This window comes from Zosterops lateralis (genome assembly GCF_965231275.1).
Source record: "Zosterops lateralis genome assembly, chromosome: 6".
NCBI lineage: Eukaryota > Metazoa > Chordata > Aves > Passeriformes > Zosteropidae > Zosterops > Zosterops lateralis.
Window position 1 is genome coordinate 51,910,031 of NC_139761.1, and position 20,550 is coordinate 51,930,580.

The 20,550-nt window shown below is 42.0% G+C and overlaps 1 protein-coding gene across 1 annotated transcript in view; it reads right to left on the reverse strand.

Annotated features, from left to right (window-relative positions):
- Positions 1-20,550, reverse strand: part of SCUBE2 (signal peptide, CUB domain and EGF like domain containing 2) — a 35,787-nt gene that overhangs the window by 4,665 nt on the left and 10,572 nt on the right. The window contains exons 6-18 of the mRNA XM_083864539.1: positions 20,459-20,548; positions 19,229-19,345; positions 18,098-18,220; positions 16,436-16,552; positions 14,092-14,214; positions 13,494-13,610; positions 12,826-12,912; positions 12,060-12,164; positions 10,964-11,119; positions 10,448-10,651; positions 2,805-2,972; positions 1,445-1,606; positions 524-721 (exon numbers count right to left, since the gene is read on the reverse strand). Coding sequence (XP_083720665.1) covers positions 524-721; positions 1,445-1,606; positions 2,805-2,972; positions 10,448-10,651; positions 10,964-11,119; positions 12,060-12,164; positions 12,826-12,912; positions 13,494-13,610; positions 14,092-14,214; positions 16,436-16,552; positions 18,098-18,220; positions 19,229-19,345; positions 20,459-20,548 — 1,767 coding nt within the window. The remainder of the gene's footprint in view (positions 1-523; positions 722-1,444; positions 1,607-2,804; positions 2,973-10,447; positions 10,652-10,963; positions 11,120-12,059; positions 12,165-12,825; positions 12,913-13,493; positions 13,611-14,091; positions 14,215-16,435; positions 16,553-18,097; positions 18,221-19,228; positions 19,346-20,458; positions 20,549-20,550) is intronic.

Consider the following 20,550-nt stretch of genomic DNA (forward strand, 5'->3'; position numbering starts at 1 on the left):
GTTGAACTACCACGAGAAAAATGCTCACTGGTGTTGTGAAAACTCCTCAAAATGTGGCAGGCCATCAGTGGATGGCAGGCTATCAATGAGGGACTTCTTGGTGAGGGAATATTTTCCTTTTTCCTAAAATAACAGTCTAGTGTTTGGAGGACGTGTCTATACTAGAAACTGAGCTTGTTTATCCACACATCAGGCACCTGTAAGGATTAGCAAGCATTTCCTCTTTCCTAACCCAGGCTAGAACTGCTTAGCATAGTGCATGACTGGTTAGCTTGAACCACCTACCCCTTCTTAACAGTATTTCTCTCAGTTCACTGACACACCATGGCCTTGTACCCTTGTTCCACTGAAAATTATGGGGCAGCGTTGCCAAATAGGACTTCTCCAGTTGCCATTTTAAAGAAATTTCTGCTCTTAAGCAGAGGCCAGGCAGGCCTCAAATTTCAGTTTCTGCAGACAGAAATGCCTGTGAGAACTCTGTGCTGCCCACTGAGATATGCCTCAGGGGGTGTTTCAGACTCACAGCTTTTTCTCATCACCAGGTAGTCTCCACACTCATCTTCTATGGGCAGGAATATTTCCGGGACCACGATCAGGATGCGGCGCTTCGGAGGTGGGTTGATATTCCAGGTGCACTCAGTGTTTGCAGGGTAGTCCCCAGGGTAGTTGGGTGATTCAATATATCCAGTGTAATCTCCCAGTTCCCCTCCACACTGCCTGTCTGGAAAAGGAACATGGTATGCAGGACAAGGCAAAGAGGGGTCACCCTACAGCTCTCCTGCGGTCACCGTCAGCCTCAGGGGTGACAGACACACACATTTTCCTTTTTGCATCTGCTGCAGGTACAGTTCTCTTTGCCAGCCTCTCACATTCCTGTGTAGGTGTGTTTACATGTGTTTGTGTGTATACAGGGACTCCAGAGGTGGTTCTGAGCAGTCACCTCTCTGCCCTCCATTCTCCCTCTTTAATTTACCCTCAGCTTCCCACACCACATAAATCCAGAACAGTGGCTCCCTTTGTAATTGACTCTTTCAAAGGCTATTATTAAGAAGGAATGGCTACTAGAGCTGTTGGGTTTTGTGAGCCAGCTTCCATTCCTCTTAATAGGAGGGAACAAATCAGGGTGCTGAGGACACAAACTCTGCTTATATCAAGAGAGAAAAGATTTACTAGCAAGACCCCGAGCAACCCAGCACCAACTGGCAAAACACAGTCATCACTTACCTTGACAAGGATAATGGAAACAGTGTGCAGAAATGGTCTCTCAGAGACCTCAGTGAGCCATGTGGGATGAGATGCAAGCAGGCAGCAAAAGAGGAGTAACACCTGCCTTCTCTCCAGCTCCCTGGAGCAAAGCTACGTTTTGCCCTTAGAGCCACTCCAAACATTAATGGCCAGTCTTTTTATTAGTAAGAGAGCATCAAAACCATCTTGCTGTACTTACTTTTGCACTGTGTTATGTTTGTTGACCCATCAAAATCAGTAGTGGTGTTCCCAGGGCAGGAAATGCAGTAATTTTGTCCAAACTCAGGCTGGTATGTCCCAATTGCACAGCGAATACATCGGTGAGTTGTGGTGTTGTAAAAATGGCCAGGAGAACACTGAACTGGACAGTAATTGAATAATCATGGTTTAAAAAGTGGCAGGAGCATACTAGAATATGTTTTTATACATTTGTGTAAGACTTGGTGGAATTTCAGAAACCGAAATACCATATATCATATTAGTAAACTGTGGGTGTAAAAAAAAAGAGGAAATTAAGCAAATTTTAGTTCATCAGGTCATTTTGTGCAAGTTCAAAATTCCCAAATGCAACACTGTAGAGTGGTTCTGTGAGAAAGCAGCAATAAAATCATATTAATAAATTATGAGAGTAACAAAACAGTTTGCTTATCAGTTATTTTGTGCAAGTTGAAAAGATCTACTATCAAATGTAGTTGTCTATGCTGCACAGTCCCTTTTTTTCTACTCCTTTTAAGTTCTGCTTACTCCCAAATAGTTCTCACTGAATTTTGGAAGCTAGCTCAGCCAGGAGTCCTTCCCTACATGCAGCCCCAATCCAAATGCTTCAGATAAGCTCCAAATAGTTCTTGCATCTGTGATTCCACGTCTCATGTGGCCTCTTCCACATGCAAATTCCTGAGCTCTTAATTCCAGTTAATAGAAAGAATTCCTTTAATCCCCACTCCAATTTGAAAATTGAACCTCATTTATAGACATGATTTTGTTTATGTCAAACAAAACTGAAATCAGCTCCTCTTATCTTGATCCAGAGTTTTAACATCATTTTTTAGTACTTCAGTTTCACAAAATTAAGTATGAAAAAACCGTATTTGTGGGCTCAGTGATTCTACACTGAAGGAAACTATTAGATATCACACTACTACCAGTAATATCAATTTTTCAATGATTCTGCTAAATTCTTATGATATGTTGTAATTCTCAATAAACATAACTGAAATGAGAGAGATCTCTTAATCCAAACCACTACCAAAGGTTTGCATCAGGATCTCATTTCTATCCCTTATTTCTGCTCTGCAGCAGTAGATTTTCTGTCAAAGATTTTGTCCTCTAGTGATCTATGTAAGTGATTTTCTTTTACCCATGCTTTTGGTATTTAGTTCTAGAAAGAACTGAGGCTTTACTGAATTTCCTGACAGTCAGGCCAGGCCAACCAGCTATGAGAGTCCTGGAAGGACTGACCCTCAAAAGGAGAAAGAGCCTTCTCTGAATGCCCCCCTTGAGCAGCAGCACTTCCTTTTGCCTCGGATCAATGCAGCTCATCTGACAAATCTTGGCCTCACCTTTGGTCTCACAGTCCTGGAACAAGGATGCCCCGCTGTGCCTTGTTGTGAGACCTCCTCCACAGGGAAAGCAGGACACTCTCCCAGCTTCAGGCTGGTATGTTCCAAGGGGGCACGGCAGACAGGGCTTGAAGCCATCAGGGGAATATTCACCAGGGGAGCACTGATCTAGGAGAGGAAGAACACATACTATAGATGAAGGTGTGTTAGTGAGCCTGCAGCCCCACAGCCAAACTGCTCTCCTCCACTGGGGCAGCTGGAACCAGGGTTCCAGAAATGAATGCTGGCAACAGCTACAGCCTAATACCTCCAATGTGCACTGTAAAGCAGACACTGATAGCCTTCAGAGCTCTCCTGGGAGCTGGAACGGATTTCACACTTAGCTGCAAGGTCACACTGGACACTCAGCCTGTCCAGTGCTCTCTGCTCATCTGTACAGTGCAATCATGTAGTGATTATCTCCTCATTCTAGCTAGACAGCTCTTGAACTCTTCCCAAGTGAAATAATTCAGTATTGAACCTAAGTTGCCAAAAACATACTTCCAGATTTCTGGAAGTACTTTAATCTTAATATTATTGAATATTCATATTTCACGACCTTTAGCATTACTGGATTGTGTGAAAACCTCAAGTGCAACAAGTAATTGTGCAAATTCAATAAACTAAACATTATGCCTCAAAGACTTTTAAAGCAGAAATATTCTTGTCATTTTTCTGATACTGAATCTTAGGTAATGATTATCTGTGCACTGGACTGCTGAATTCTGTGTGGTGCACAGACAGCACTAACCCAATGTAACTGATTTTACTTAATCACACACCCCAGTACTATCCAGCAAACCCAGCAATATTCGTGAGTATCTTTGAAAAGTTCTGGTTTTCAAACTTTTCACAAAAGAACTGGCTTCAGTGCTGGTATTTGATAATTACCCTGCTCTGGAAAGGCACAAAACACTGTTGCAGTTGTTCAGCTGTGCTGAAAAATTCTGTCCTTTTAAGACCTGTTATGATAATAAACTGTTAGTTTTAGTTTATAGCTCCAATAAATCACTCAGTGAATAGCTGTTTTGTTAGGAAGTTAAATTGGCCTTGGCTTCATTTCAGGATATATGACTAACAACAAGCAGGGCATTAACTACCGGTCATGATCAATGATGAAGAGTTTTGTTTATGGCTGATACACTGAGAGGAATAGTTGAGTGTTCCTCTTTAGCTTAAAAATAAAATGCAGCAGGTTAAGCAATGCTCTGTAGCTTATCAATGAAAGCTTGTGAGGAAGTCTTAGCTCCTGCTTCTAACTTTTTCCACCACACATCACTCCTGCCCTCATAAGGACACACATTCATTTGCTCCCACACTTTTCAAGGCTTTCTCCATTTTATAAACATTCCTGCAGAGCACTCATCTCTGTACAATTTGTGCACTTCCACAAACATGAATGAATTCAGGCTTTCATTGCAGCACTCCTAATAAGGTAAGGAAAGAGCACTATTTACAATTCCACAACAAGGAAAGACAATTCAGGGTTAGGAAAGGTGATTCTGAGAAGTGCCTACCGACTTCACAATCCGAGAAGAAATGGAAAGACCTGAGCAAATCTCTTCCCTCATACAACTCCATGGCTCTGTGGGAAATCAATGCTCTGAGTGGCCTTGTTAGAAAATACCTGCTCTCTGCTTTCTCCCCTTAGCTTGTGTTTTTTCATTCATTTTAATTGCATGTCAGGTTCGGGATGGTTTGGGGGGGTTTTGGGTTGGTGGTTTTTTTTTTTTGTTTGTTTTTTTGTTTTTTTTTTTTTTTTTTTTTTTTTGTTTGTTTTTTGTTTTTTTTTTTTTTTTTTTTTTTTTTTTGTTTGTTTTTTGTTTTTTTTTTTTTTTTTTTGGTTGATTGGATTTTTTGCATTTGGGAGAAGGGGTGTCTCTGTTCTGTGTTTTCAACAGAAACACTGAACATAAAATTCCAGTCTTAAAACTGTACTCCAGGTTTCCTAAACTTGTTCAGAGTCCAGCAGAACAGTAGGACATCTATCAGAGCTCAAAGGAAACCTGCCCCAGGCAGGAGTCAAACCCACAATTTACGTGGAAATGTTGCATTTGAGAACTTATCCCACCAGATCTCTCTTGACAACTTTACCACCTGCATCTTACTTGCCTTGAAACCACATGTGAAAATTGTGGGGCTCCCTGTGGAATACAGATGAGTTAATCCAAATCTTCCTGGGTTATTTAGCAAAGTGCCTAATATTTGGAAATTTGCATTGAGGAAGTAAACTTAAAAAAACCTCCTCAGACATCACTGACATGCTCAATGTGGGCCAAAGGAAAACTTTTTCTATTAAATGTGAACCATTTGAGTCAAGTATTTCCTTCTGATTTTCCTAAGAAGTGGCAACAAGAAAAAAAAGCTATCTAGCTACCACCATGCACCACTGTAACAGGGTGTTCAAAACCAGCTGAAAAAAGCTCTGACTTCTGAGACACACCAGACACTTCAGTCTTTGATTGATCCTCTATGCATTTGAGAAAAGAGGTCAGTACACCCACATACAGATCTTGCTATTTACAGTCTAGCAAGTACTCAATATTCAATGCAAATATTAGAATTACTCCATGCCATGTCCAAGTTTTAATGCCTCAAACTCATGATTTTTTTCTTCCCATGACTACATCAAATCAAGCTTTTCACAGTGGTACGAGTGTCCAGACAGTTCGACCCATAAACACATTCCCTGCAAACTGCTCCCAGTTCCTCCTCATCTTCCACCTAGAAAAGTTTCAAACAGGCCACTCATCCAGCCCCACTGGAGCACAGAGCTGGGGTAGTGAGGAAAGTCTGTTTGGAAGCTCACAGCATTCACAGGGGCCAAATTTAGCTAACAAATAGACTTAGTGTTAGATTCAATTATAGTAACATTGATAATAGGGGCGTTATTTCAATACAGAAATCATCCCACAGAAATCCATAGGACTGTGCATAAAATTAGGATGAACCTTCTCTTAAAAAAAACCCCAACAAATTTAATAAAAGCCAAAAATCCACAAGAAACACCTCTAGGATGTTAAACTTTTCCAGATATTTGCTTAAAGAAAACAATACAGAAGTTTATGAGCTTCATTTTTCAAAACTAAAAACTGCACGTTCCCACCTGACGTGTGGGAAATAGCCAGTCAAAACCAGATCTGAAGATTTGCAAATAATGACATTAAATCACAATTCCACTGTCTGGCTTTGCTCTTTTTTTTTTCAGAAACTTGATTGTTTTTCTCCAAATGAACAAAAGAACCAATTGCCTCTAGTAGACTTCATTTCTGCAGCTACTGTCTTTGTTTATCTTCAATACCCATTAAAAACCTGGTCTTGAGTCTCATGCAGCTGTTTTAAAGGGGGGGAAAAAAAGTGAAAGCTTTTCTGATGCAAAAACAAGAAGCAAAGGGGGGTGGGGGGAGAAGAGAGGGGCCCACAGGGAACCAGGATTAACAGTTACAAAGACATTTAAAGGCTCTTCCCCTCTTTTCAACACATTAGCCTTTGAGCATTTGCTCCCATAGACAAACGCTGCAGTATCTCAGGGGCTGAGAAGGTGAACCTCATAAAGGAGGTCATGATCCACCAATTCACCGTTTTCTTAAGAATGATGCCTTGACTTTATAAGGAAAATCACCAACAAGTGATGCAAATTGATTCTGAAGCGGCATCCTTCAAGTTATTGTGTTTTAGCGGGTCACACATTTAGGTCACATGGGATGGTCACCACTCTAAGGATTTATGTCTGGAATCTAGGATTTTCAGGGCAAGCAGGTTAGCAGGAGAAATAGCACCCTTTTCCCCCATTTGAGAATTCATTTCTTCTTCTTGGATTTTCCCAAAATTGTAAAAAATACCCAAAAACCCCCACAATTGTGTAACACAACTATTAATTATAACAACTGCAAAGGCGGGCAGCATTTTGCTTTTCTTTTTTTTTTTTTTGAGATGTAGTTCATCAGATGTTATTACCTTATTTGCACCCTCTCAGCTGAGAGGACAAAGCTGCTGAATGCTGAGCAACAAAATGCACTGACACCTCCCACACAAGATGAAGCTGCTCATCACTTACATCAGAGCCAGTACTGCTCATGCCTGCTGTTCTCTGGAGTGACAGCTCTTGGGGGGAATCCACTTGCAACTACTGTGGAGCAAGGACTTGCTGTCGTGTCCTTTTTTGGCATCCATTTCAGGAAATGGTAATTCTCAGTGCCTCCTTCCACCTCTGAAAGTATTGGTGTGTCCAACACAAAAGAACCAAAACAAAACCCCAGCAAATGGAACAGGCAAAGTGTACTGTGGACACCATGGGATGTGATCAAGGTATGACAGAGTTTTAAGCAGTGGAAGAGCAGCTAAACTGCTTGTTGTTTGAACTTATTTTCTTTCAATACTGAGGTTTCTGGTAAACCACTTTCTGAAAAGAGACTGGTAGTATTTAAACAGTTGGTCTTTGGCTGTTAAATCTCCCTGAAGTCGAGCTCATACTGGAGAAGGAACACTTGTAGCCAGGCTAATGAGTGAAACTGCATTCTCCCCAAGACAAATCTCCTCTCAGAGGGTTCACATGAAGTCTTGACATATTGACATTCCAAAATGGATGTTTGTTACCTTAGTATCTACTTCAACACAGAAAAATCATACTTTTGCTAAGAAAATCTGGTACCCTGGGAAGGTTGATGAAAGCTCCATTTTGCTATATGCATTTCATGTGATATCCATGATTATGGACACATCACTGGCTACTCCTTGGAAGCCATACTCAGGATTTCATGGGATTAACCAACATGAGCCAGTGCTGAAGGGGCTCATCACAGATAAAGAACTCACACATCACAAGGTAGAAAAATGCAACATTTAAGCCTCTAAAGCATCAGAAAGTGCCAAACAGAACCGTACAATAAACAGCACAATTGAAATAAACCCCACTGTCCCTTGGAATCAGCAGTGAATTCCCTTTTACCCTGATAGCTGTTTAAAGAACAGCAGGCAAACAAGTGCAAGCATCCAGCAAATTGATAATGATAGAATACCCTAGAAAGCACATGTAACTTGTTCCTGGTGCCTTTCTAAAGCTTTTCTTCTGCACTGTGCTCCACTCAAGACCGTAGGAGTTAAGACAGAAAAATCAGAGACAGAACTACCTCGTCAGAAGTGTGAAACCAAATTAAATTTATCCTGCTGCTGCAACTGCAGGTCAGTTACCAACACAAAAGTTGTCAGAGCAGGAATTGGACTTTCCTTCTGACACTGCTCAAATATAAATAATGTTTCAGGCAGTGCTGTGCCAGGAGAATTCTATCACAGGAAGAGGACCAGCACAAGACTCTGAATAAACAAAACTGTGTCTAACCTAGCCATACTCCAAGTATTTGTAAGCAATGAACTAAAACCTGCATTTCACTCAGTAACTGCATCAAAGAAGACTTGTAAGTCCCTTTGACTTGCTTCATTCCCTCACTGCTTCCTACCCCTCTGGACAGACTGAGCAAAATCCCTTTGCCAAAGTCCTTTAATATCCAGAGCCCACATCCAGCACCTGCACTGAATCCATCTGCTGACCAGTATCTCTTGCTGTGCAGCCACTTTCTCCCCAGAACCACTAGCATGTCTAGGTGAGCAGACCCTTAATCTTGCCCAGAAGTTCCCAAGCAACTCTGCAAAACAATCAGATCAAAACAAAGGAACAAAAACCAAAACACCCTCTCCCACATAGATCCCTGAGCTTCTTGCCTTTCTCCACACTATTCCCTCTATTCTCCTCTCCCCAGCCTGTCTCTCAGCTCCTTCTGACTGGCAGTCCAAGCAGCAGCACCAGCCCCCAGTCTTACCTTAACCATTCAGCCTGGGACAATCAGCTTTTTCTAAGGAAATGAGGCGTTCCTAACAACTGCTGCTTCTGTGTGTACTTTAATGTCCTCCCAGCAATAGTGAGCTGTCTGCTCAGCTCCCAGCAGCCTGACAAGTGATGTAAGGAGGTTTCAAAGGTATTAATTTTCTATACATTTAAGGAAAATAAGCAGGGAACAAGTGCAAGGAGAGGGACTTAACATCCATGTAAGTGAAAAACTGTGGTGCAAGTTCCACCTCCTGTTTGGTCACAGCAAATCTACACAAGATGGTCTGAGTAACTCAGCTGAAGAAAGGAAGGTTCATTTAGTGATTGCACCTTGTTAGGCACCAGCAAATAAGGCATGAGACACACAGGGTCATTCCACTGCTCACAGCTGCACCTGTTAGGGTGTCCAGAACAAACTGTGGCACCAACTCAGCAACAGAAGAGGCATGACTTCTACAAACTGTTCTTCAAAACCTCTGTCTTCATATGCTCACTGACTCTGTTTCAAGCATGGGCAGGCTGTTTGTGCTCACCACACCAAAGAGCTTTCCAGGCAGGCATTCCCCAAAAGCCCCCTTCCTCTCCCCTTCCTTTCTAGCAAGAAATGCAAGGTATGCTTCTCATTTGTAACATTAAACTGGTTCTGCAGCTACCTAAAAAAAAATTGTGTTTCTTTGCCATTTCAAGTTCTAATTGTAATCACATGGCCTTCTCCACCTGCAACATTTTTAGCTTACTCATCAGCTGTTTTTTCCAGATGAAATCACAAATATCTTCAGAGTCATACTGAGCTCTGTACAATTGAACTGAGACAGATTTTTTTCAAAGCCATCCAACAAATTAGCTTCAAAATATCCTTGTAAGCTCATCTTGGTGAACTTTCCAAAATTTTTCAGATTTATTGCAATGTTCCAAGGAAAAAAAAAAACAACAAACTCTTACATCTTTTTCTGAGACTTCTTGAGTAATTCCCTGCTTGCTAGCACAGATATTTTAAACAAATTTTCTGCTCTACGAATCCAAGTTTTTCTAGAGTTAGCAAAATTGGATTGGAAAATCTATTCTTAGGCCAAATGGTGCTGCTGGAAGACATACTAATTCAATGTGACAATAATTTTAAAGGCTTGCTGATTCACAATCCACCTACACGCTGCCTACCCCATGCAGCCTGAATTAGCCGTCATGGTTGTTAGGCCTCTCTTAAGATGTAACATCTGACCCCTCTCCTTAACTTTTGTGCTTTGGAAGCATTTACTATGGCCCTGCATTGTGGTGGTGCCCTCCAGTGCCATGATAATTAAGACTTTTCTCAGTGATGGCCTGTAAACTCTCCATGAATTTATAACTCCATCATGAAGGTTCTCTGGGATTCTGAGCTTGGTCAGCAAAGTGAATGTGACTGTATGGAATTCTGAGCATCCTTTTCCTTGGGACCAGGGAGAGGTGAGATGTGCACAAGCTCAGGAACACAGCATTACACTGAATAATAATGTAGTTTTAAAAGTAACATTGGTGATGTCAAGGCCATTGGTGCCTGATATTATTCCCAGGATTTCTGCTTTGGGTGTATTGCAGGCTGTACCTCAGCTGCAGAACAAGGCTGTGAGCCCTTGTTCTACTCTGTAACACATCAATTGCCAACAATAAATTCACAGAGGGAATTTCAGCAGCACTAACAGCACCCCCCACTTCTGCACAAGTGAACCACGATCCCTCCGAGCCAAGGAGCCGAGTGGGGAAACACATAAGGAGCTTCATTCCCAATTCCCCCCTAACTCACCACATCTGCCCCCCGGGTGCAGCTGTCCCCCACCACAGGACTGCTGTGGCTCCGATGGCCTGGGAGCCTTTCTGGCCACCTCGTGCTCGGTGCCCGAGAGGCGGATGCGGAACTGGTCCCTGCTGACCGTCTTGCGCAGGGTGCGGATGGTTTTACGGAACCGCTTCTCCGTCTTCTTCCGCGCACAGCGCACGTCACACGTGTCTGAAAGGCACCGGGGGTGAGAGATGCTCCAAGTGCAGGAAATCCCACCCAATTCCAAACACCAACCAGCTCAAATCACTGAGAAAGCAACTCCTGGGAACAAGAAATCCTCAAGGACAAATACGCTGGGCAGCTCTTTGATCTTTGGGGCTATCCCCACCTCTCACTCTTTCTAAAGCAGTAAAATTAATTTTCAAAACAGGAGATACTTTTTATCATCATTTTGCATACAGACAGAAGTGAAAAATACAGGAATTAAGGAGCAAACTGCAAGAAGCTTCAAACCGCACCTGGAATTATTTTCCAACCAACCTGTCACCTCCTTCTGGCTCGTTTCGAGCTCAAAGTCCGCAGTGATAAAAATCTCTCTAGTCGCTGTCAGTCTACTGATGGCTCCATGAACCTTCTTGCCAGAGCTGCATGTTAGGTTTACATAGTGGAAGCTCTCCATTACTGAATTTTGTCTCTCTGTATGAACAAAATCAAAGGAAGCAAAAGCTTGGCCAGCTCGGTTATTGAACATTCACCAGTGCTCGTGTCATTGTGAAGAGTTAAAGAGGAGCAAACCATCCCCTCCACGTGCCAGCAAGAAAACAGTTTGGCCAGTCTCTCACCTGGTGCACCCTCACACAGAACCATAGCCATTCTCATGGCTTCAATGAGGAAATAAGGGTTAGATAAAGGAAACACCCAGAATAAGCTCTGGTCCTGGAGTACATAACTTGTCACTGAGCATTCAGCGCAGTTTCTCACTGTTACTCTGCTAAGGGCAAACAATCAGACACACTGATTCATCATATTGTTTAATGACTGCTTTCCTCATTTTTTTTTTCTTTTTTTTCTTTTTTTTTAAGTACTCCTCCTCATTTTCTGCTGACTTTGTAAATTCCCAGGCTATTCTTTCTGCTTTGGAACAGATGGAAGAGCTGACCTCACTGTGTCCATCTGGGGCTGCTGAAGTATGAAAAGAAGACAAGAGAAAAGAAGAATAACCCTTGGACAATAGAGTCAGCATAAAAGGTCAGGAGATTCTTCAACAAGGCATCAGACAGTAAGGAGCAGGTGAGAAAGGAAAGAAGAGAAACACAAAAAGAGGAAGAAAAGGAAAGAATCAACTTAACAAAAAGAATGGTTGATTTTACTGAGAATTTATTAGCAGTATTACAGACAACAGGAAAGATAAGGGCTTTCCTAGCAAGGCTGTGAGGATGCCACAAGGAAATCCTGGCATCTGAAGTAACAGTTGCAAGAGTCATGGGCAAGCAGGAAGAAAGGAAGATCAGAAGTCAGGGAAGAACAGAAAGCCTCCAGTCCTCTATGCTTTGCTTGTGTTGTACTTTATATCTGGAAATTACCTAACCCCTGAGCTATGGCTCTAACCTGCTCACCTGCGTTTTTATGTTCATACCTGGTATCATCTGCTCCAGACCTTCTTGAAACATCTCAGTCTTTTTCAAACTACATTTTCCTTCATTTAATTTAAAGGTTACGCTTATCTTGATGGCTGAAGCATCTTCAGGAAGAAACAACGAAACACGTTATTTTAAAAAAAAAGGAGTAGAAAATTGAGATAACCCTAATGTCTCACCATAATTATGACAAGAAAAAATATGCTGATATGAAGTGATCATCTCAGAAAAGCTACTGAGATGCCAGAACCCTCCTGCTGTGAAACTGGTTCACAACCAGAATTAGAATGAAGTATAGTACATTTTATTAGGGGAAAAAAAAAAAAAAGAGAGAGGGAGAGATCAAGAGCATATCTAGTATTGGGTGAATCAAATAAGGGTGAGCTGAAATCAAAGGAGATACTCCAAATGATTTCAGAAAGTAGTTTATATCTATGCCTGTAAATGCTTTCTAAACTTTACTGTCCAACAGATCAACATTGTATCTTGCCAACACTGTCCAGGTTTGGATGACTAAAAGGAGACAACTCCTGGTCCAAATGTTTATTTCACTACTGATCTTTTTATTTATTTTTAAGTCTCAGTTTGAATGATGCTGATGAAGCAGCATAAGGGGAATTTTCTGCAGCAATCATAAACTACAATCAAGAGGAAGAGGAAGAAAAAAGAGATAAGAGGGAAAAAAAGCCAACAGAAATACCTTTGCTTCACAGTTATCAATGAAAATAAAGCAGTTAAACTATGTAAAGTAAATGTGGTGATTACCCAGCCAGCTGGAAGCATTTGCATTTTGCTGCTTTTTCTTAAGCTGAGAGGACCTGCCACAGGTGAGGGTGTAGGCATCCTGTGTTCCTAACAGACAGACAGACAGTAAGGACACAGGCACAGTGCACACACTAAGGACTCCTACAGTGTAAAACACATTTTAAATTTATTGATTGGCATCAACACACAGTGTTGTTCATAAAATACTCCACATTAGAGCTTGTCTCTTCCTAAGCCATTCAAAGGATTCAGGAGGAGGAAGAGCATCAGTCCCATGAGTCTGAAGCCGTGTCCTGTGGGATGGAGGGGCTGTGTGGGCAAAACCTCAGACCCCACGCAGGGCTGGAATGCCTTTCCCCATTCACCAGAGCCTCTCAGGGCCAATTAAGGAATGGCCCAGGGAGCACAGAGAATTCTTCCCTGTCCTGCCCAGCTTCAAAAAGAGACTTGCTGTGAGAACGGAATCTGAGGGCAGAGTGGTGATAAAAGACAAGGAAAGAGGGGCTCTCCTGGACACTGTCAGGGATATAGCCCTTCATTATCTGCAGTGAAAAAGGAAAGATCTCTGTTTATTGACTGCTCCTTGAGGCTTTCTTGAGAGTTAGGAGGTTGGCCACCCTTCCACTCTGTACAGAAGCACGTGCTCAGCTTTGTTAGCTGTGACTTACCAGAGAACACCTGGACATCCGGAGAGCAGCTCAGGAAGCATCTATCACTCCCACCACTCTTAAGGCAGTGCAGCAATACCTTGGGTGACACACTATCAGACAAGGGATCTTTTGTCTCTAAATAGGATAAAACAAGCACTCACAGAATTAAAACATCTACCTTCACCCTACCAATAAAATCAGCGTGCAGCTGCTTTTGTAGCCGGTACCTGAAAGCAGCCATGCAATTAATATGCTGTGTAGGCAGAAAATTAAAGCCAAATAAAATCACTGCAAGATCATACCACAGAAGTAATTTCCTTTATCATAAGCAAACCTTCTCATGCAGAGGAACAAAAGGAAATAGGAGAACCAGCTAGATAAAAGCACAGGAAAGAAAGCATCAAAATCCCTCAAAGTATCTCCTGTTTTTGGGGTTGGTTTTCTGTTTGTTTTGATGAGTTTCAACATCACTACCATCAGGCCTCGCTAAAAATTAAAGCAGAATACCAGGAACAATGACTCATACCACTTAACTGGACAGACCATCAAATTTGACTGTAACCATATGGCCTGTCAGACACATCAGGAGTAGAAATGCATTTATTAGACACCTTACCAACACAGTCCTTTTTATTCCAGTGTAGCTTGTAGTTAGAGTGACACAGGCATTCATAATCTCCCAGTGTGTTCACACACAGCTGCTGGCAACCACCATTGTTGATGCTACATTCATTAATATCTACAGAGGAAAGGTAAAGGTACTTTTAAAAAGTTGCTCTTCCCAAAGCTATGCACTCTAACTCCACTAGGTAAACATAGACACAAATACAGCTCAGTAGGGTTTTGAAAAGATTTCAGGAATATACCTGGACACTCACCTTGAAATAGTTTGTCTTCATGGAAATCCTTTGATAAATGTCAAAGCAGACCAAATACTGGTGATTCATTATTAAATAATATCCAGTCTCAGCAATATGATAAAAAATTAACTCTAATAAAAGCAGATCAAGTCAAATCTGTATTGCACTGTGTCTGCTTAATTACTATTTCTAATTGTAAATAAAGACAGAGAACATGAGCAGGATTCATACATACTGACCAATGCTCCAAAGCTACTATGGGACACTTTGTCTCTGTGGGCAAACTCCACTGTGTCCCCCTTGTCTCTTTTGTCCAATTACCCAATTTTGGAGCCTTGCCCCACCCAACAAATGCCAATAGAAGGAGGAATTAGAGACAACACAGCACATGCTGCCTCTGGTGCAAGCCTGCATGCTGATGCAGGACGCAGGATTCAGCAGTGCTGTGTCCCAGGGGTCAGCACTGGGGCCAATACTATTTATCCTCTTCATTAAACCTGGATGGTGGGACAAGAGTTCACCCGCAGCAAGGTCACAGATGAGACAAAACTGGGAGGAGTGGCTGATGCACCAGATGGTTGTGCCACTATTCAGAGGGACCTTGACTGCCTGGAGAAATGGGTCAATAGGAATCTCATGAATTTCAACAAAGGGAAATGCAAAGGTCTCTGTCTTGGCTGCTCAGATCCACCCTGAGGAGGGCTTCATTTCTCTCCCATAGATTTATGGCACAAACCCAGAAAACTGCCATCAAGAAACCTGTTGAAAGTCCCATGAAGTTTGTGCCTCTGAGAGTACCTACTTCCACACACACTTATCTCAGTGTTGGTAAGTTCTTGTCACTGCTGTCCCCAGATTAGATACCCTCTTAGTAACAATTTGTTAGAAAACACTGCAAAACACATTACAAAGCCAGTCTGATTTGGGGGGAAATATTCTTTAAACAGAACCGAGGCAGCAGAGGAATAATGGAGAAAGAAGGCAACACCTTAAACTGGTACTGCTATCTAAAATACCACAAGATCAGCCCAAATCTTTGGTTTTCATTGACCTCTTCCTAGGATGCCAACCTCTTATCTCCCACACTTACTGACTTCTTCCACAGAGGTCAGAAGGTGTATTCCAGTATTCCATTAGCTCTGACCAGCCTGGATTGCCAGTCAATGAGGGACTTACTGTGGCATGAGGATTAACATCTTCTGCACAGAGGTATGACAAGAAAAGGCCAATTAACAGCCAACAGCAAAATTACAGTTCCTTTTCTTCACTGATAGCCAAAAGAAATTGAATTAATGCAGAGGAATTAATCAGAAGTCATCTTTTACTAAGTAGAGCACATGACAGTGTTATTCCTTATCCAGATAAGTTCCCATGTTCATCAGGATAAAACACAGTGATGGTGTAGCCCTGTGATCTTATTTGCAGAATTTTTAGAGGCAGAGGGTAGAATAGACAGGCACACAGAGAATTCTGAACTATTATCTCTAACTGTGTTCATTCTGCCTCAGAAATAAACAGGTCTTACTCAGAATTAAGTAAACTTTGGAGTCAGTAAGGTCTTGCCTAAAGCTTATATAAAACAAGCTTGATTTAGTGTCCCAGTTATTCATGTTCCCTCACGTTAATTCTGGGAATTTCTCACATGTTGAGGTGCTATGAACAACTTTCTCTTTTCTTGAACTGTTCTTGTAGGAAAGACATAAAAATTTAAGAGTAGTAATCTTGGCCAGTGTAAAGTGGTGCTACAACAGCTAAATCCAACCTACATCACAGGAGGACCTGACATGTACACAACAGCAACCTGCAGAACCATAATTTTCAGAGTCATTCAGAGCTTCCTGTTCTTCAAGTCCCACTCCACTGACTTTTCACTGAAGCCAATGACTTCTGCATGTGAAAATTGCATCGAATTATGGCCTTCAGATCCAAGCACAAAGCCCATCAATTTGCCCTGACACTCACAGGTCCCTTTTGCACAAACAGCGTAAAGGCAAAGTTGCCTGAGCAAAGACAGGAATGAGCAGGACCAGTTCCTACATTTTCTGTGTCTCAGAGCAGGTCTGTGGGAGCCCCAGGGGCTGTGGTGTGTCTGTCACTCACCTGCACAGTGTGTGAAGCCATACAGGGCGTACCCCTTGTGACAGGTGCACTCGAAGGTGCCGGGGTGGTTGACGCACGTGTGGTCGCACGCCCGCTCGAAGGAGCACTCGTCGATGTCTGCAAGGTTTAAAGGCAGCCATCAGAACCTCTCAGGGAGCCCTGGGAGAGCTCAACAACTGCAGGGATGTGCAGATTTATGTGAGCTAAGCAGATTCTTTCGAAGCACATAATGTAACATAATGAAATGACAGTTTTTTAAAAGAGCGCTTGGTTTGCCAAACAAGCTTTTCCTTGGCAAGAGAGAAAACTGCTGTTACATTTTTACAATTATGTTTAAATCAAATTATTTCTCTTCTATGGGAGAAGAAAACTGCTGGCAAAATTCTTATTTCTCTAGGATTACTCTACACAGAAATGAAGTCTACAGAGGAAAGTATTGCCTTTGTTTTTTCCTCCCTAAATGAAATCCCTATATGAATATACAGTGCCTGATTTAAGCCTGCTGAAAATCACAGTGTTCTCTGAGAATGAACATTCATTATACCATCAAAAGTACCTAAAATTTCTGTGCTAGTACATTTTACATGGCAGGCAAGACAAGAAATGTTCACATCAACTTCACTAGCACTTTTCATCAGTCTTTTTCCTTGGGATTTGGCATGCAGCGTGATATCACTTTTGAAACAGTCTAGGGAAAGCAATAGAAATGACAGGGGAAAAAGGGAGATGCGAGTCTTTAAGATACAGTCATAAACAGATTTCATTAAAATAAAGCCCCAAACTATCTTGAAAATCAGATGTTTATACAGTAAGTTTTTTCCATATAATTAGTTGTCCTTCTTTGCCTATTTATAAAGGATAAGAATACACCAAAAAAACCCAGGTGTAAATTATTTTCTCTTGGTCCGTACAGTTTCCTGAAATTCACCTTTAATGTCAGCTGGTTGCCTCGGAAATCCTATCATTCACCATTTGGCTGACTGAATTGACACTGTTTCATCCTGTCGCTTTTCCATAACCACAGACCATTCTGATCATCACATTTTTTATGCATTAAAGCAGCTTAAATAGGATTGCTAAATGTATATGTACAAATCACTACACAGCAAAGCAAATATGCTTTGTAGGTCTCACAGGAGAAATCCATATGCAAAAAAAATCATCCTCAAAAGCAAATGCTCCGTGATGTTTTAGGGAACAGAGATTCCAGTCTGTCTACAGACCTATAATTTCATAGATCACATTATATCTTTTTCCTTTAATAAAATGAGCTCATGGCAACTAAATATCCTATTAAGAAAAAATAGTTTCACTGCAATGTGAATCAGTCATTAAGATGGAGAGAGAGACATTGCCTAATTTACCCTGTAAATTATTTTAAGATCATTAAGGCGGAGGGAAGCATTAACCTCTTGGAGAGCTTTTTAATATGATGCTGTCTCTGTCCCTTCCAGATAATAGCTCACTGTGCCATTAAACTTATCTCCTACAATAGCATCAAGCCAACTGTATTAACTCAACAGCTGTTTCAGAAGAAAATAATCCAAACTGAGGAATGGAAATTATTCTGGAGTCCATTATCACTTCATCATTGTAGTAGATGTCCAAGCCACGCTGATTTGTCCTACTTGTGTTGTACCATTGTCTCTCCAGTGCACATACCTTGACAGGACTTCTCATCTGTTAATAATTTAAATCCTTTTCTGCAGCTGCAATCAAAACTGCCAACAGTGTTTTTACAGAAATGATCACAGCCTCCATTATTGGACTGGCATTCATCAATATCTGTAACAAAACAAAAAAAAAAAGCTTCAGCAAATAAAGACTGAGCTTCAGCACTCAACCTACTCCCAGTGCCAGATTCAGAAAACAGTCACGTCCAGTCGGTTGGAGGAGCCCAGAAACAAAATCTAGTGAGACTACCACAAATTGTAAGGAAGATCAGATCCAACTCTTAAGAATGATCCAGCCCATTCAGCCCCAGGAAAGAGTTATTTGCTCTCATTTAATGTATTACTGTCAGATGCATTTGGGTAATGCATTCATAAAAGACTGTTCCCTAAGTTCTGTTTGGAAACACTTTGACTCCAAGGCTCTCTAAGAGGTTTTAGTATTTTAAACATTTTCTCCATTTCCTTTTTGTAAGCCCTGCAGAAATCTCAGACAGAGACTTCCTGAACTACCCTGTCCTTTTCATGGCAATATTAGAATGAGGCCTTTATCTAATATTAATGGACTCAGGCCTGGGGATTTCATCATTTTTGCTTAGCAGAACAGCCTTAACATCTAATTACTGGAAAAGCAATATAATGTACAACCTAACCGTGCCTTTGCTCCTTGCCAGAGCCCTCATTAGAGCTGCTTGGAGCAGTGTACATTTATAAAACACATCCCTGTTTACACACTGATATTTACTTACCCACTGCTCTAATGCCCAGCTGGCTGTGGGTAGCACAGCAAGCTGCTGGACTGGGCACCTGTGAGCACCCACACACCCGCTGGCCTCTGCCAGTGCTGGCCTCTGCCTGACCACAGAGCTCTTTCAGCTCTCTCAGACCTGACCTCTGAAAAATAAGGCACAGGAGGTGGAAGTGGAGAGCAGGAGGGCAGAGAAGAAGAGATTCTCTGCACATGGCACACCTGACATGGAGGAAACCACAGCCTCTACTCCCTTTGGTCAGACTGCACACACTGGCTTTCCTCTGGGTTGCCTCCCTTTGGAGATTATCATCCTACAGGACCTGGTAGCACCTAGCAGGTGTTGGCACACGTGTCCAGGAGCATAAATCCCACCTTTGCATGTCTTGCCATCGAACTGGAGCGTGAACCCAACGGGGCAGCTGCAGTGGACCCCGGTGGACGTGTCCTTGCAGGTGCGGTCGCAGCCGCCGTTGTTCACCGCGCACGTTTCTGGCCAGAGAGACAGAGCTCAGGTTTCCTCAGGGAAATCATAATGGTACCAGGAAACATCATGGGATACAAGGCACAGTCCCAAGCACGCTGCTATTCAAACATTCAGCCCAGAACACACGAGCAGCTGCTAAATACACGTGTTGGCAAAATCCCTGCCTCAGCTATTTCCAGGATTTTGTGGAAACTCTATAAACCAAAATACTGTATTCTAAGTATTCCACTTGTGTCTTAAACACAAATCCCCACTCCTTGACGATGAATCTGTTACTGTCAGTCAGTTTCCTTAAGCCCACACTTAATTCTGGCAGATCCTCTGACACTTCCCACCAATGAGACACCTGGTTACACTCAGCACTACTAAATGAGTTTCCTTAAATCCCTCCTGACCCATACTGCCTGTGCTCCCAGGTGCCATCTCAACAAAGTTTGTTCCTCTAACTCCCCCCTGTGCAAACTATGTCTAAATCTCACCAAACCTTTCTAGTGAACACTCCTAAACTACTGTTCTTCACATCCAACCCATCCAAACCAACTCACACTTTGGCATTCATCCTCTTGTCATCAGTCTAACCACCTCAGTCAGTCTAACAACCTTTTCACTGGCTGGACAAATATAGTTTTACATTGCATGTATGGATTGAGAGAGCTGCAAATAACACTTTTTAATGCCTGCTTTTTGAAATCTACTTTCTAGCTCTGTATCCTGGTTTTTTGCAGCATCAAGCATATGCTATTTATTGTCAAGTTTTGAGAGCTTTACTGGTTTATTCCTTCCCAGTTTCTCATCTCACATGCACTATTGGCAGGCTGTGTCCAACCTCCAAGGGAAGAAAGGGCACATCTTATTTCTTCCTCTGTCATTCATTTTGAAAATAGGACTATTCATTTAGATGTCTGAACACTGGAGAATAATATTATTTCCTTAAAAGAGAGTGGATCATCTTGGGCAGAATTCACCCCAGAGTGGCAAGTTACCATAAAAAAACCCAAAAAATTCTAATTCTTCTAATTAGAAGATCTAATTCTTTGATCTTAAAGGTTTCACACACTAATTCTTCGATCTAAAAGGTTTCAACAGGCAGCAGAATTATTTTGGATCATCACTTTTACCCATAAGCAGCCGTCGCTTCACTCTCTTGTCCACATCAGCTGCTGCTGTGGTGTTTCCCTCAGAAACTTCAACAGCAGCTTCTTCCCTCTCT